Source organism: Abramis brama, assembly GCF_963993115.1.
Source record: "Abramis brama genome assembly, chromosome: 7".
NCBI classification, from domain to species: Eukaryota; Metazoa; Chordata; class Actinopteri; order Cypriniformes; family Leuciscidae; genus Abramis; species Abramis brama.
This window is the reverse complement of record NC_139969.1, coordinates 11,238,091-11,255,486: the sequence shown is the minus strand read 5'-3', so window position 1 is coordinate 11,255,486 and position 17,396 is coordinate 11,238,091. Positions and strand designations below refer to the sequence as shown.

The window sequence follows — 17,396 nt, the reverse complement described above, 5'->3', positions numbered from 1 at the left end:
GGGAGGAGAACGTTCAAATGATCTCCACGAGAGGAGGTCTATAAATACGTAGCCGACTCACATGTTCATCGACAGTTTTTTCTACATCCCTCCGCTCCACTACCCCGTCTCCTCACACTCGCCTGGTTCCTATCCTATCCAGAGATATACGGAGTTACGGACAGCACGCGAAATACACATAGCCTACTCTTTTACTCTATTCAGCTGGGTTCGTCAACCATAACTCCTTCCAGGACAGCCAGGAATCTTGGAGTTGTGATTGATGATCAGCATAGACCATATTATTACAACGGCCTGGTCCTGCAGATTTGCTTTATACAACATCAGGAAGGTCAGACCCTTCCTGTCAGAGCAGGCCACACAACTCCTTGTCCAAGCTCTTGTTCTATCCAGACTGGAGTATTGTAATGCTCTCTTAGCGGGCCTTCCGGCTACTACTACTACAAAGCCTTTGCAACTGATCCAGAATGCAGCAGCGAGGGTGGTCTTCAAGGAGCCAAAGAAACATTAGCACCTCACTGCAGTACATGAGATCCAGGGGGCTGAGTTGGATCCAGATATAAGGGCTGGAGATGGGTAGGTTTAGGGGTGGGTTTAGGGATCAGGGGGTGGAGATGGGTAGGTTTAGGTATATGTAAGGTGGGAGGAGTTGGATCTGGATCCAACTCCCCCCCCCTGGATTTCGTGTTCTGCAGTGAGGACCATCTCCAAAGAAAGCCCACGTCACACCTCTCTTCATCAGTTTGCACTGGCTGCCAATAGCCGCTCGCATCAAATTCAAGGCACTGATGTTTGCCTGCAAGACAACCACTGGGTCTGCACCAATATACCTTAACTCACTAGTTGAGACTGATACGCCCTCCAGAAGCTTGCGTTCTGCAAGTGAATGACGCCTTGTGGTGCCATCCCAAAGAGGCACAAAATCACTCTCGCGGACCTTTTCCTGTTGGTGGAATGACCTGCCTATCTCAATTTGTGCAAATGTCTAAAGACGCATCTTTTTCGCCAGCCCCTGGCCAATTAATACTAGCACTTGCCTATTCTATATTTATATCTATATCTATACTGTTGCCCTCTTCCTGGTCTGATTGCTTCTATTGTTCTCCTGTTGCAAGTCGCTTTGGGATAAAAGCGTCTGCTAAATGATTAAACGTAAATGTAAATCTAATCATTTGTAAGTGTGAACTCGTGAAATATAGTCTCATCCATAGGAATGGTTTCTCAGTAACCCAACCCAATAATATCAATAGATTCTATTCTATAAACTCCACTGATACACACATTAAGATCAAATACAGTTCAGACACAGAAATCAGACAAAGGCATCATGGGACACTTAATACTTTACTGGAATGTTGGAGGGACAGCATGTGCAAAATGAACAATGTAACTTGCTTCAACAGCTACTGAACAACACTATAACAAACAAATAAAAAAATCTCCACATTCTCAATGTGGCTCAAGTTTCTCTTTTATACTGAAATTGTAACAGTCAACATTTATATTTTTTTCTCCCACATAGAACAAAGACGACGACAATTATTCTTGCATATTAAGATGCCACTTTTCCACAGACTAAATTATATCTCAGGCATGTCAACAGGTAGACACCAGGTGAACAAGATTCATTCAAGGGTCATCGGTCAAAGAGCAATGTTAGCAGATGTTTTTGTGGAGTGACATCCTTTAGATTAGTATTGCATGGATCAGAAGCCAAAGTCAAGTTGTATCTTGTGCTCAAAAACAGCGATGACAAGCATGATGCCAAAGCCCAGGAGTATCCCAGCATTCTGCAGGAGGAAGAAGCCATAGTGACTGAAGCCTGCTTCACTAGCATCATTGTGTAACATCTCAGGTACCTACAAAACACACAAAAAAAGAACAATTTTAGAGATCAGTTTCAGTTAGATAAACACAATCACAAAGAATATGGTGGAAATAACCATGTTTTTATCCACACTGAAATTATTATTTTCTTAGAAATGCATATAGTTAGATAAACTGTATATGTTGAAGATACAGAGGATCAGTGTTATTTTAGTATTTATAACTACAATAGTATTTCATTCATATTTTGAATTGGCTTTTGTTATATTTCTGTATCCATTTTAATATTACTTTAGGTTTAATTTATTTTTATTTGTTATAGGGTACGTTTACACGACAGCGATGCACTAAAAACAGAAACGTTTCTCCTTTGCGTTTTGCACGTACAGATGGCAATGTTGTTATAAAGATCCTTGTTCACACAGATCCACAAAAACGACTGAAAACACTTACATGCCAGGCCAGTAGTTGGCGATGTCACTTTTTTTTGTCTTTGAACTTACGTTTTTGCGGTAGACCTGTATATTTCTATGATTTCATTGTCGAAGCGTAATTAGCTGGTGAAGTGGATTTACTTGTTGTAGAGTTAACAGAAGTTATCATGAGCAATGAGAATTGATTCGCACTCAGAATTAAGCGTTATTTATTTTACACAAGTGGAAAAATACACAAACGTTTTGTCTCACATATATCATATCTCCACCCACTATTTAAACAACTACTTTTATATTGACGTTGCCGTCTACCAGCAAGTTAAATCGATGGTAAATATTAAACAGGTTTAAAATCACAAAGCATCAACTTACAATTATAATTCCTCAACAATTAACCATTTACAATATAATCTTTCCAGATACATTAACCAATATTTTGTTATTTCAGCTTTATTTAAATTAACAAAAAGGTTTTTCTTTTTAGTTAATGATAACCCTGCTGAGGATGTAGTATTTCTAGTAGACAGGCTTTTGAATCTGCCCTCTTCAATCACAGCATTTCTTTTTCTGTGTTACTCACCATGTCCACGAGAGCGACGTACATGAATAACCCAGCTGTGAGAGCAAAGATCCACATGGCAACATTCTCGGCATAATGTCCGATCAGAATGCCTGTGATCATGCCCAAATATCCCATCAGGGCCGACAACAGATTGTATAAAATGGCCTGTCGTACTGACATACCCGCCTTCAGCAAGACTGCAAAATCTCCTGCAAGAAGATAAGAAGGGAGTGAGAATAGAAAAAAAACATTTCATAGTGATGCAATAGACAACAACCTTATTTCTGGTTCCTTCCTTATTCTGACACATTTCTAATTTAAAAAAACTGCCAGCATGTTGACAGAAACAATGTCTTACCCAGCTCGTGAGGAAGCTCGTGGCAGAACACAGCAACTGAGGTACTAAGACCGCTGGACAAACCTTCAGTGAATGCCGCCCCTGAAATACAAAATGGCACATAATCTGTAAATGCTGTTCCTAAAACACGGATGCTAAAAGCCTTAGTATGCAATGTTGATCGCTAAAGAAAAATGTTGATATGCACTGTAACATACATTCATATTTATGGATCTCTATATCAAACACACATACATTATGAAGGCCTGTTTGCTAAATGATTTGCTAAATTATGCAAAAACAGATGGTTTCAAAATTGCAACAAGTTTATCCCAAGACTGTCTAATAGAGACTGTAGTATGCATAAACTTTTGTACACTTTTATTGTAAGTCCGAGGTTTAATTTGTTATGTGTGTGTGTATGTGTAAAACTTACCTATGGCAAGACCGTCACTGAAGTTGTGAAGTCCGTCTCCCATGATGACCATCCAAGCGAGTGTGGCCACGCCGGCCTGCTGGAAGTGCTGTAGCGAATAGGAGTGTGTGTGTCTGTGTGAGTGTGTGTGTGGGTGGTGGTTCTGGGAGTGGTGGTGATGCAGTATGTGGTGGTAGTCATGGTGATGATGATGCTGCTCATCTGACTGGCCAACAGTGTCATGGAAGTGGGAGTGGCATTTGTTCTCACAGTCCAAGTCGGAGTAGAGCTCCGCCCCCAACATCACCTCTTCTTCCTCTGCCACGCCACGCCCACATGCACTTCCACCATTCGTTTCAGCAGCTGATGTTATAGAAATACCATGTAAGAGTTTCATTTTGACCTCATAAACATTAACAAGCATCAAAAAGAGTTGCATAAAGTTACATACAATCAAGTGTTTTGACATCATTGTCTTGTAATGACGGCATTTTCTCAGATTCCAAAACTTCTGTGTTGAGATCAACCCTTTTCTGCACCTACAAACAGAGATAATACTCAAGGAACAACTCCGTGCAACATCCATGTTGTTGTTATGTTACAATGTTCGGGGAATTAATACTATGACTTTTAGCAAAATGGCTAAAAGAATGTGTAGCGCATGACTTTAACATGAAATATGAGATCTTAACCTTGTATTTTGTGTGTTTGTACATTTTGCTGACCTTCTGTTTTTTGTCTTTGTACATTTTGCCGAGGGTCAGGAAGTGTTCAATGAGAAACATGATGTAGACTCCACTCAAAGCCGTGAGCCCTGTCCACACAGGCCGAAGTGAATCCTCTTCAATCTCTTCATCGTGGTGATGGTGCTCCGAGTGGCTATGCTGGTGATGACCCAGAGACTGACAGACACCAATCAGAAGTCAATGAGAAATCTCACAAACTTTCAAAAGAAATCACCCTAAACTTTTAAGTGGTAGTGTACGTGGCAGTGTATTTGTAAGTATGTAAGCAAGCACCGGTGACGATTATATCATATCAGTATCAAGTAAAACCATAAAACCTTGATATCATATCAGTATCAAGTAAAACCATTTTAAGCTCTTATAAAAATACAAAATAAGAGCTTAAAAACAACAGTACTAAATTCAAATGCCAGTTTGTGTCTTTATGACAGTATTTGTCTTTGTCTTACATGTGGAATGAGGTGAAGGAAAGCGTCTCCGCTGAGAGTTCCCACTGCAAGGGCCACCAGGAAACTCAGCAGGAAGTTGAAGCAAACTCTGTTCATGAGTGGGATCAAAACCACACCAACTAATGCCAGTAAACTGATCAAAGTGATGGAGAGAAACCCTCCTACCCATGCTGTAACACAAACATACACACTTATTAGAAGTATGTTTTTTTGTTTTTACATTTAGATTACTTCTGCCGCCATCTAAAGCTCACTTAAAGTCCAACTTTAAAAACACTAATAATTTAATAACACTAGCAAATCTCATAATTAATTATGTTGTGAATTTATTTGCAATATTTAATACTAATTAATTGTATTTTTTTGTGTTTAGTTTATTTATTTAGTCAAATAGTAAATAGAATTTTAATATGGGCCATGTATAGGTTATCAACCACAAAATGAAAACGATCAGCTTTTCACTCCCAAGTTTATGTATTATAAACCAAAAGGACCTCCACAGATACAGGCGAAACTCAAAAAATGTGAATATCGTGCAAAAGTTATAATTTTTATGATTATGGCTTACAGCTTATGAAAACCCCAAATTCTAAATCTCAGAAAATTAGAATATTACATGAAATCAATTTTAAAAAAAGGATTTTAAATACAGAAGTGGCGGCCCTCTGAAAAGTATAATCATGCATATGTATATAGTTAATTATACTAAATATATTAGTTTCACCTTTTAATTTGAATTACTGAAATACACAAACTTTTGCACGATATTCTAATTTTTCGATTTTCACCTGTATAACGCAATGGTTTCATTGGTTGAACTTACTCACTAAGGAGGCTGGCCGTTTATCTAATGTAACATGTAATTTGTATAAATGGACCATAACAAATATAATGAACATGCAACTTAGCCTTGTTATATATATATATATATATATATATATATATATATATATATATATATATATATATATATATACCATAAGTATATACAATAACCATAAGTAACAATACTTACCAATAGTAATTGAAGCATTCCTTGGGCTTCTGCCATCGGTGTGATTATGCAAATGATGGTGATGATGATGGTGGTTGTGATGATGGGAATGATCTGGCGGGGGGAGGGAGCGAATTGTTAAACAGATTCTGCAAATCAACTGTGACTCAAAAATACAACTGTATGTAAATTACAGGCACAAAAGCTCACCTGGATGGTCGTCCTTGTGCACGAGGCAAGACTTGGAATCAATCTGCATGAGAAGGGCAGGGCACAGGTAACTGAAGTCCTTGACAGAGAGACCCATTTCCTTTGTCATGCCATGTGACTGCAGGATTGTGGAGGCATTTTGACACTGAAAGAGAAAAGGGCAGGACTTAAGTGAGTGGGATATGTCAGGGATTTTCAAGGGAGCACTATCAGATCCATGGAAAAGTTTAGAGAAAAACAGTGTAACAAATGTAAAAATTAAATAAATAAAAAAGGTTAAATAAAAATATTGATTAAAATAAAATTCAATAAATACAATTTAAAATACATAGATTAAAATATATAATAAAAATTAAACAAGTAAATAATGTAACTGTTTGTGTACCTCTAGACTGGTATGGCTGTGTCCATGCTCATGGTCATCGTGCACATGGGTGTCCTCAGGATGGTGGGTGTGGTTAGTGTGTGTTAAATTGGGCTGGGCGTGGTTATAGGAGTCGTGGTCTTGCGTTAAATCATAGTCAGCGCTACGATTCGTCCGCCGTGATTTTGTGACGTAGGAAGGCGTAGTCAAATGTGTGGTCGGTTCCTGATTCATCTTCATGTAGAGATTGTGGTGAGCATCCGACTGGCTTTTCTTCCCAGAGGCAGGATCAGGCTGCACTTTTGGGATGGGGTCAGTCTTCTCCACGATGTGATCAATACCCCCCTTCTTGGTGACAGGATGTGTGTGTGTGGTGAGTTTGTCCACATGAGCGTGCTCGTGAGCATGCGAGTGTGTATGATTATGTTCGTTTTCACGATGATGCACCATCACTTTCTGGATGCGGTCTAGCCCCACCCCCTTTAGTAGGTTGAACAGGCCTTCTAAGGAGATACTCCCGTTCTGGCCATACTTGTCAAACAGAGCATGTAGGTGGCGCTGCTGTGCCTGTTCTGCTACTCGACCATCAGTCTCAATGGGCATAGATGTGCAGTCTGAACCTGCCCCCACTAAACACGCCCACAGTAATGTCAGTGACACCACTGGAAAGAGGCGTGGGCACCAGTCAATCATACTGGCATCCTAAAACAGAAAAATAATCTGGTTATTGTCACAATGCTGTAACATTACAATTCTGAAACAGAGAATGAAAACAAAAGCAAAACATAAACCTATATTCTTACCTTCCATTTACAGTGTGGGAAAATGGAAAGACTCATTTTAAGGACCAAAAAACAAGTAGATAAAAATAATTCATTTTTGAACTGCAATTAATTGAAAACAAATTCAATAGTGAATCTCACTCACTAAGAATGCACAAACAAATCATGAGTCATCACTAACATCTGTACCAAAATGTATTCTAAATTTACAGGAAAAATATAGAAACAACTGATATCACACACATGCAAAACTCAAACTTTGGGTGGCCATGTAAACGTGTTAAGAATAAATTTTGCATAAATGCATATTTCGTCAAAGGCAGGAGGGCTGTAAAAGAAAGGTTGCATAGAAGACCCTTATATGGATATAGGTGGGCTTGTTAATGCAAATTACTAAACTTGGGTAGGCATCTTATGTAAAAACTCCAAATTCATTAACATTATAACGAGATTAAGAACAAATTCAAAACGAAAACAAAACACGCAATTATTGATAAATGACTTTTGTTAGATACAGAAGGTCAAGACCTCTGAGTTAGAAGAGTCCAAAATCATTTTGAAGGAAAATACATATAGAAGTAAAACTATCTACATAAAATACATGGTATTTTAAAATAGCTCACATAAAAAACACAAATATTTGTGACTGTGATACTGCAAAGTAAAAAAAAAAAAAACGAGTAATAGTGGGACACCGCATAAAATACGCCATAGCAAACGACTCCATATGCTTAGTGCAAAGTGCAAGCATAGTAACTTATTCCATATGTGACTCCATATGCATAGTGTTCACCTGTAAGACTTTTAAGAAAAAGTAACACGCATAAGAATCTGGTGAATTTTGCACTAATGCATTTCATCCCTGTTTTTTCTGTATCTAAACAGGCATCACTAACACCTGTTTACACACACTGCGACAACAATAATAACAATGTCAATGGTTTTGACAATAACAATGGCGTTTCTTTACTGGATTGCATTTCGTTTATATTTTCAGATCTATGAAACCACTATGTTATGAATAAAATTTAACAGAAATAACACTGATGTGGAAGAACAACAGGCGTCACGCGGCCTAGTTGGTACTTTCCTGCAACGTGCACAACGAATTTCTCCCGTCCTAACTGTATTTTTCACGCGTAACGCACTGACCATACATCAACACTATTTACTGCTTACCGGGAGTCCACACGCGCACCACGCTCGAATGTAAGCGCGTTCTAGACGGCGATTCTGCACACAACACCACGAGCACCTCAACCAGACCGTGTGCAAAAAAAACGTCATCGTAAAACCGGAAACAGAGCGAGTATCTTTTGTTTCAAGAGGGGAGCGCGCGGCCACATCTCTTCCCTTCCATCCCAGATCTAACGGCGAGTCGGCGACTAACAATACAAAACAAACAGCAGTCTTACCGATTTGATGTGATTGTAGACCTCTTTATGCGGAAAGAAACGGGGCGCTCCGTGATAGAGCCTGATGATTTTAGAGAAGAGTCAGAAGCGATGTCATTGGTTTAGGTGTAGTCACATGACCACGCTGTTGACTGATTCATCCCTAGTCATACATCCACATTCCGCACACAAACCAACATTTATGGTAAATATTTGTAAAGGGAGGACTTCATTTTTTACTTACTTTAACCTTGTGAATTATTCTGAAAACATGACCCTAGGCTACTTATGTGACCTAGGGTGACCTAGACTAGTAGTTTAAAAGGCCACATTACAACAGCTCGCCTACATCCAGATGCAGATAAAGTTTTTACATGTTGTAGGGAGACCGGGAACAGTTGCAACAGGGGATGGTTGCAACATGTAATTTTTCTTCAGTCAGAAACAAGCTAGACTGCTGCATTTATTGAACAAAACTTGTTTTGGAGGTATGAAAGTAATTTTTTTCATGAGATGTATTTTTGTTATACTGTCCTGACATTTTGTATGAATTAATCAAAACTTAGTTTGAATTATTGTTTTGTTGACTTCTAAGTGACATGGTTAAGCAGTCAGTGTGTCTAGCAGGCACATGATGTTCTGTCATGGCTGATAGGGTTGGGGACAGTTGCAACAAGTTATAAATTGCATGTTTAATAAAAGTTTGTTGCATTGCAAATTGTTAACTTCTTTCTGTTTGACACTGAAATATGGAGAGATTGAATAGCATCTGTAACACCTGCACACTGAATCTATGTAGGCCTATGTTCTACACATATACAAACAAAACTCAATAACTGTTATTTGATAAATATCACTAAATAAATAAATAATAGGCTACAATAATATTATTGTATAAATAAATAATACTATAATATTATAGCAGGCCTAAAACAGTTAATATTTTCAGAACTGCTCATTGAGACAAAAAGCTAAAGTTAATTTTGAACATGTTGCAACCGTCCCTGGGTTGTGTTGCAACTGTCCCCTGGGTTGCAACATCTGGCTTCTTCCATTCAAATAAATGCTGTGAACGATATGTCATATATAATCATCTTTAAATGGTATGGGTAATTAGCAGACAGATGTAAGTTTAATATATTTAATATATACAAATTGGACTCATAATGTGGCTAAACATAACCCTTTTACACACACACGCCCAGCAAAAAATCTCAAACACACAGACGTGTTTATTTAACTATAAGACATAGGCCTACAAACTAGCCCAAAAAGGAAAACTTTTGCATTTTTATAGTTAAAAGGGCAACAGATGTGCTCTGTAAAGGGGTTTTCTATAGGGGCACTAAGAGGTGTATATTTATATATTATTATTATTATTATATATTATTATGTATTTTTAGGGCTGTCAAGGTTAACTGTCTCCAATATTACAGTGAAAACCTATTTCGAATTTAAAAATGTATAGGTACATAAATAATACCCTAGTGTTAAGAGAAAATATAGCCTACCATATCTTAAAACCATGAAGACTTCCATATCATAGGCCTAGGTCTTTATAATATTTTTGTTACACTGTGTAAATTTATCTTTATATTTAAGGAAGGGGGTCTCACGAAAGGAGATCATCATATTTGTGATGGATTTATAAAATAGAGTAAGAAAAAACTTAACAGACCTCGTTATTTCTGAAATGTTCTAACTTTTTGATTGAACTCAGATATGATGATCTCCTCGCGAGAGATCTCTTCCTAAAAGTAAATACAAATAGGCTAGGCTAATTATGTATAGCCTATAAATAGCCTACTGCGTAAGAAAAAGTATATGATGAAAAGTAGGCTATATGAACCTATAATATGATGTTAAAGACAAAATTGTATTGCAATTAAATTATTTTATAGCCTAGGCTATTATTGTACTAAAGCAAAGCTAATTTTCACAATAGGCTTTAACCTGAAAAAATATTGACTTTATTAAAAGTATTTTTCCCCTCAAACCATTAGTCTTTAAAGGGTTTCACGTGACCATATTCAGGTCCGTCTCATGTTGTGGCTGTGGAGTCTATCTCTTCCCTGTATTCCCTGTTCTGTGTCCGTCTAGCGAAGATGAAGGGAAGTGAAGGAAACTGATGCCGTCTCTGCGCGTGCGACACGATAATTAGAGCGCGTGAGCTGGTGTGATGCGTCTAAAGGTATCGGGTCACTGGCCCTTCTTTCATCCCGGCCGATGACAAGAAGAAATGAGCCATAGTAAGTGCAGCATCAGCTTTCATGTGTGAACCAACATTTCCGCGTCACCTGGTTCACACAGCCGTAGGCTATCAGTCGCGCGGAATCGTCGTGTTCAGCCGCATTATGTCCGGTGGCTCGTGCGCTGCAGGTGCTGGACGCTGTCTCGCGATGTTCGGGCTGCTGGTCCTCGTGCAGACGCCCGGGGCCCTGACGTCCAACACGGAGAGCGACTGTTTGACTGAAGATGACAAAGGATGTGAAGGTGCGCGCACACACACACACACACACACACACACAGTCTTCTGATGGTGCGTACCTTCCATTGACAACTGTTTTTAAAATGAAGTGCATTGGCATTTTTCTTTTTTTTTAAACGTAGTCTCTTTATGTTAGGAAGCTTTTAGATTTAGCAGTTTGTGAAAATGTCCTGTTTAAAAAAATAAACACCACAAAATAAAATATTAAAATGTGATGAATGAAGACCCGGAGTCAGAATTATAATAAATTGAAGAAAAGTTTTACTGAAGATAGTTTGCAGTTTCATCAGCAGAAGTCAGCTTCAAGACTCACACAGGAGTTTGTAGGCCGCCCCGCTTACAGTTACAAAGATCACAGCAGTTATACCCTTCAAGGTCTAAGCTACGTCCTTGCTTCAGGTTGAATTATTCTCATTGGCTATAGAAATAGATAAACATAATAATTTTCCACACATATACAGATAGACTGAAGCATATCTCCATCGATTATGCAGCTGACACTTGGACCCTGAATTTAGGCACGTTGTGACCCTCCAGTTTGCAGATCTGGGTTGCTGTGTGCCAGCCTGTCTTGAACAACAAGTCAGTCAATCTCCAATAATGCCAGTGGTTCCTTAACCTGCAACCAAAAAGACTAACACACACCCCGACACACAGCTTTTTCAAGGTTGGATTTGGCCAGGCTCTAACTATAAACTGGAGAGTCTTCAAAATATAACATTCTTTAATATACACTTTAATATAACACAATAAAGTAAAGAAATGGTCCCTCAACTATAGGTTCCAATGACCCTTGTGACCTATAGTCATCATGGTGAGCTAGAAGAACAGATATGTTTTAACACATGTTGAAGACCTTTCTCAAACAAAACATCTTTCCATATTTCATTTCTGGAAGCCAGGCTAAATGAGCAAGCGCTGTTACTGCATTTCTAGCATGGGCTAGACCCTTCAGTCACCTCTCAGATATTTAATACAAACATTAAAGAACACATGAAAAGAACATTTCAGTAATCACACTGGTAACTTCTATAACAAAGTAAAATCTCATAAGCCCAGAGAAGTCATTCAACTCATTTGATATTTAGAAGGAAAACTATTGATTAATACCTTGATGATAATCACTCATCAGATATACATTGAAGCAGCAGTGGATTGCTTTCAATTGGTTCCCCAGTTTAAGCAGTTTCCAGTTTCCAAAAGGCGCTCTAAAACCAAAAGGCGCTTTTTTTGTTTGTTTTTTGTTTTTTTCAGCAGGGTTTAGTTTTTTCAGGTTTTACTATCTTTGTGGTGACATTTGGATGTCATGGTCCCTCATACATTTTTGCATGTGTATACTTGTCAGAACAGGTGGTTTAATCCCTTTCTAAGGCTTCTTCCTGCTGAGCTAGGTTTTGTACTATCTTTGTGTGGACAAACACATACATGCACACACTTACACGTGATGCCTTTGACAAAGGTGTGTGTTGGTTTTAGGTATGTCCGAGAAGAAAAGTGACCATCATGTTTGTGATGAATATAGTTGTTCTTTCGGAGGAATCTGCAGGGACAACGGATCACACCTGGAGTGTCTTTGTCAGTTTCAGGTTTGTTTTTGTCCTGCCACAATAAGCTCTGCACATTATGAAATTAAACACGGCTTGTTACAGCTAATGATGCTGAGAACAGTGTCTAGATTATTGCCCTGTGACATAATTAATGTCTGAGGCAGGTTTCAGGACTCAGGTGTTTGTTTCTTTCAGTGTCCACAGATGTTTGCTCCAGTATGTGGGTCTGATGGTGACACATATCATAGTGAATGTTTCCTAAGGCAAGCTGCCTGTGAACAGCAGACCAGAATCACTGTAATTACGGAAGGACACTGCCATTCCGGTTAGTAAAAACAGTAAAAGCCTTTTCAAAGCACTTAGCAATTAAATGCAAAATCAGTGCAAGACACTTAATAATATACAATATTTCTTGCTGTATGTATAATATGTAATACTATGTAAAACTATGTAATACATATATTTAAAACTATTAAGCAGACATGCTGTTTTACATGGTATTTATCCTTTTTCTCAGATGCTGAATCGGCATCAGGAGATACAGGTATTTTTATTTTATTTATTTGCTGTCAGAGCCAACATCTAAAGTTTTGAGCTGTTTAATGGTCTAGGGAATGTGATCTTCATTGCTGTATGATATTAAGGCCACCAAAATAAAAAATGATATGTGACTTTCAATGCAATATTAGACCTTACGTAAACCATGTGTGTATGTTTGTGTGTAGATCTGGAGAGTTCAGGACTAGAGCCCAGCAGATACTCTAAGTGTTCTAGCTGCAAGTTTGGAGCGGAGTGTGATGAGGACTCTGAAGGCATTTGGTTGGTCAACGTGTGTGTGTGTGTGTGTGTGTGTGTGTGTGTGTGTGCTTGTTTATATTATTTATGAGGATACAAATTTTTATAATGACATGGGTATTACACTGGTATTACAATATAAACATGGTTTATGAGGACATTTATTGAATCCTAGTAATTAAAATGGCTTTAAAAACATACTAAATAAACAATGTTTTATTAAAAATGTAAGAAAGTTTTCTGTGATGGGTGGGTTTAGGGGTATGGTTAGAGTAATGGAATAGAATATACAGTTTGTACAGTATAAAAACCATTATGCCTGTCACGAACTGCTCCGAGACACAAGGGTAAGATCCAAATGCAGCTTTATTTGAGGGCAATCCAGAGGCGTAATCCAGTGTACAGGCAAAAGGTCAAAACACAGGTAGGCAGTCCAAACAAACCAACAAAGAAACAAACAAAACAGGCAGGGACCAGAGGCAAAAGAGTAATCCAGGGAACGGGGCAAGAAATCCAAATAAACCAAAAGACAAGAAACCAGGGAAAACGCTCAGAAATGCAGACTAACAGTACAACAACATACAAAACTTCGCCGTGAGTGATGGGGTGAACCAGGCTTATATGGGGTGAACTAAACAAGAAGATGAGATACAGGTGAATGTGATAATGAGTGCTGATGAGTCCAGGCAGAAAATGATGGGAGATGTAGTCTGTGAGTGAACATGAGAGTCAGGTGTGGAGTGCCCTCTGGTGGCTCTCAAGGGCACTCCAGCTGGTTATCCTTACAATGCCTATGGAATGTCCCCATAATTATAGGTGCACCAACGTGTGTGTGTGTGTGTGTATGCGTGTGCGCGTTTGTATAGAGCAGGAGTTTCCAAACTTTTTTTTTCAGCCGAACCCATTAAAGTAAAATATTTGCTTGATATTTACCCTGAGATTTTAAGTTAATATTTCAATAATTTAACATCAAATTTGCATGTTCATAGTTCTCCTATTATTATAACTATTATTAAATATTGTAGTAGTGTTAACTTGTAAAAATTGAAGGATTGAAATTATATATAACTCTTCTGATTATTCTTTTCACTCCTCTATCAGAAATCTTGCGAGGAGGACTGGTCGAGGCAAATTTATGGTGAAATTATTGTCTTTCCACTTCCGTATTATGGCCCCAAAAGTGCTCACTGGACCATTCAGAAGCTTAGAATGGCGCCTATAACCAATGCCATCATTATGTTTTGCAACAATTAGGTTGCGAAGGTCTTGAGACAGCTCTTTGCTTTTACCCATCATGAGATGTGTCTTGTGTGACACCTTGGCAAGGGGTTTTGGATTGCTTTTTTATTACTATAAGTTTTCAGCAGTTGTCTTGGCTTTCAATGCCTTTTTGCACCTCCCTTTCTTCATGTGATCAATACTTTTTCCCTGTGTCATTTCACATTATTACACATAACTTAATTTCTGAACTTATTTTTGTTTGTTTCTTTGTATGTATGGCTTACTTGGGTTGTTACCAACATCTGGTGAAAAGTTCATGTCAATAGCACCTTTGGAAATATATTTACTGAGAAAATTATGACGTGTTCAATACTTATTTCCCCCGCTATATATATATGTTGCAAATTACAATTGTACTGTAAAATAAAATAGACAAATATTTGATAATAATATTATTTTTACTTTACAAGTTACAAAACTAATATTTGTCTTAAATTCTTCATTTTAAAACATTTAAACCCTTGAACTTCTCATGACTTAATTATATATTAGCTTTTCATCTCACAAACCCCCTGCAGTTCCTTCCCAAAAGCCCATTTGGGAAACCCTTCTATAGAGGCGAACCTGCAAGTAACATGCATTTTCTGTGCAGGTGTGTATGTAATATAGACTGCAGTGGATTTAATATGAATCCAGTTTGTGGATCAGATGGCCAGTCTTACAGTAATCCATGTCAGGTCAGAGAAGCGTCCTGCTTGAAACAAGCTCAGATTAATGTCAAACATCTTGGGCAATGTCCAGGTAAACACACACACATAAATCACACAATCAGCAAACACATGTAGAGACAAATATGTAACATTTTTCAGATTTGACATGTTTGATTCATCCTATAGATTCAGTGGTATTAGTGGGCGGAGTCAGTGTGGGCGGAGCAATGCCCTGTGCTGAAATCAACAGCAGCTTTTGTGTGCATGGAACCTGTGAGATGAAAAATGATCTGGCAACATGCAGGTATGATCCGCAACACATGCACAAGTCATCTATTGTAGTAAATCTCAATTGGATGTAAAAATAAAGAGGTTGATGTGTTTTGGTCAATCATGGTTGTATTGTTTAGGTGTGATGTGGGGTTCTCCGGTGTGCACTGTGAGCAGAGAGACTTCAGTGAGTTGTACGTGGTGCCCAATGGACAGAAGCTACAATACGCCCTGATTGCTGTGATTATTGCTGCTGTACAGATCAGCATAATTATCGCTATCATAATATGCATCACAAGGTAAAACTCTTCTCATGCACAGTAGTATGCTCCAAATAAATTCTAATATAGAAAAAAAGCACAAATATCACACACTCACCAAATCTCAAAACTGTTGCCTTTAGGATTCATCCAAAAAACCCACGAGCCCATCTTCAGAAACAGAACCTAGGTCACTCACCCAAAGATGGAGGACGCAGGATTGTATAGCTGCTGATAACTTAAACAGAAACGCACAAACTGTACTCCCTTAAAACTCTTGTTTTGTCACTAACCACACATACTACTCATCTACACTATTACACTCTCACTGAAGCATTTTGGAAAGAATTCTACCTTTCAACATTGATATTTCAGTGGCCTTATTCCACCTTGTCACCAGGAGTTTTTTTTATTTTAAAATCTCTACATTCCCAGTGTTCTCTCCCCTTCACAGTTTTGCCTTTTTCATCTCTCTCCCTCACTTTCTTTCTAGTCTAAATGCAGTAATGCAGAAATGTTTACATTACAAGTCGATTTCTACATTTTCTGAACAATATTGGAGTGACGCTTGCCACGCAAAACGTGCTAGCATGATTCAAGAGTGATGGCATATTGTCAAGGAGAATGTGTGCTATTACTTTCAAAAGCTATAAGATGATTTTCACTTGGAGGACAATATAACGGGCATACAAATCCAATATTTATATTTATACTGACTAAGATAGGGTGACCGAGAGAGCTCAACGCGCTGCAACTGAAGAAAACACACAAATAGAAAAAACACCAGCAAATTTGAAAACATCTTCATCAGTTTGACAACAGATGTGCTGCAAATACTCACAACACAACCAAATATAGAAATGCGCTGCAAATACTCACAACACAACCAAATATAGAAATGCGCTGCAAATACTCATAACGCAACCAAATACAGAAACGCGCTGCAAATACTCAGTATTGTATTTGCAGCGCGTTTCTGTATTTGGTTCTATTGTGAGTACTTGCAGCGCGTTTCTGTATTTGGTTGCATTGTAAATATTTGCAGCGCATTTCTGTATTTGGTTGCGTTGTTAATATTTGCAGTGCATTTCCTACATATGCTTGTATTATGAGTACTTGCAGCGCGTTTCTCTATTTGGTTGCGTTGCGAGTATTTGCAGTGCGTTTCTGTATTTGGTTGCGTTGCGAGTATTTGCAGCGCGTTTCTGTATTTGGTTGTGTTGTGAGGATTTGCAGCACATGTTGTCAAACAAAAGCGTTTTCTTAATTTGTTGGTGTTTTTTCTATTTGCATGCGTTTTCTTCAGTTGCAGAACATTACCCAAGCCATTTATTGGGACCAGAATATTACTGACACTCTTTTATCTTTGGCCAGTAAGCAACCGCTCAGAACACCCTAGCAACCACATAGAAACATGCAAAAAAAACTCCCTGAAAGCCTTAGCAACTACATAGCAATGCCCTGGCAACCACCCACAGCACAATAGCTTTGTGACTTTGGCATGGATCACTCAGATATTCTTTAAAAAAAAGAAAAGGACAGGAAAAATATAGTTGTTTTTAGAGTCCAAACTCTCCATAAGAGATTTACA

At 38.2% G+C, this 17,396-nt stretch overlaps 3 protein-coding genes across 4 annotated transcripts in view; 2 read left to right on the top strand and 1 right to left on the bottom strand.

The window, feature by feature from the left end:
- cyp7b1 (cytochrome P450, family 7, subfamily B, polypeptide 1) overlaps positions 1–1,420 on the top strand; it is a 13,141-nt gene extending 11,721 nt beyond the window's left edge. The window contains exon 6 of the mRNA XM_084119295.1: positions 1–1,420. This exon is cut by the window's left edge and continues 1,236 nt beyond it. The gene's annotated coding sequence lies outside the window, so the exon portion shown is untranslated.
- Positions 1,326–8,656, bottom strand: slc39a6 (solute carrier family 39 member 6). 2 transcript variants are annotated; one of them, XM_084119291.1, is made up of 11 exons: positions 8,536–8,656; positions 6,360–7,040; positions 5,975–6,119; positions 5,786–5,878; positions 4,771–4,940; positions 4,301–4,477; positions 4,027–4,114; positions 3,597–3,938; positions 3,182–3,262; positions 2,842–3,032; positions 1,326–1,859 (listed from the first exon to the last, which is right to left on the bottom strand). In XM_084119291.1, the coding sequence occupies exons 2-11, from the start codon at positions 7,029–7,031 to the stop codon at positions 1,707–1,709; spliced, it is 2,112 nt and encodes a 703-aa protein (XP_083975417.1). In that variant the 5' UTR covers positions 7,032–7,040; positions 8,536–8,656; the 3' UTR covers positions 1,326–1,706. The 2 variants fall into 2 exon arrangements, with proteins under 2 accessions (XP_083975417.1, XP_083975416.1); XM_084119290.1 differs by lacking the exon at positions 8,536–8,656 and adding an exon at positions 8,300–8,426.
- Positions 8,657–10,640: 1,984 nt separating this feature from the next.
- On the top strand, positions 10,641–16,165 carry tmeff1a (transmembrane protein with EGF-like and two follistatin-like domains 1a). Its single transcript, XM_084119302.1, has 9 exons — positions 10,641–11,007; positions 12,479–12,588; positions 12,745–12,874; positions 13,067–13,093; positions 13,275–13,368; positions 15,218–15,366; positions 15,462–15,579; positions 15,686–15,844; positions 15,949–16,165. The coding sequence occupies exons 1-9, from the start codon at positions 10,785–10,787 to the stop codon at positions 16,031–16,033; spliced, it is 1,095 nt and encodes a 364-aa protein (XP_083975428.1). The 5' UTR covers positions 10,641–10,784; the 3' UTR covers positions 16,034–16,165.
- Positions 16,166–17,396: the final 1,231 nt, after the last annotated feature.

Coding starts and splice junctions, on each gene's coding strand:
- slc39a6 (XM_084119290.1), bottom strand. CDS start 8,407: ATGACGTTTTTTTTGCACACGGTCTGGTTGAGGTGCTCGTGGTGTTGT. Junction 7,041..8,299: donor GGTGCGCGTGTGGACTCCCG/GTAAGCAGTAAA, acceptor TTTCTGTTTTAG/GATGCCAGTATGATTGACTG. Junction 4,478..4,770: donor TCCTTCACCTCATTCCACAT/GTAAGACAAAGA, acceptor GGTGTCTGTCAG/TCTCTGGGTCATCACCAGCA.
- tmeff1a (XM_084119302.1), top strand. CDS start 10,785: ATGTGTGAACCAACATTTCCGCGTCACCTGGTTCACACAGCCGTAGGC. Junction 13,369..15,217: donor GAGGACTCTGAAGGCATTTG/GTTGGTCAACGT, acceptor TTTTCTGTGCAG/GTGTGTATGTAATATAGACT. Junction 15,367..15,461: donor ACATCTTGGGCAATGTCCAG/GTAAACACACAC, acceptor TTCATCCTATAG/ATTCAGTGGTATTAGTGGGC.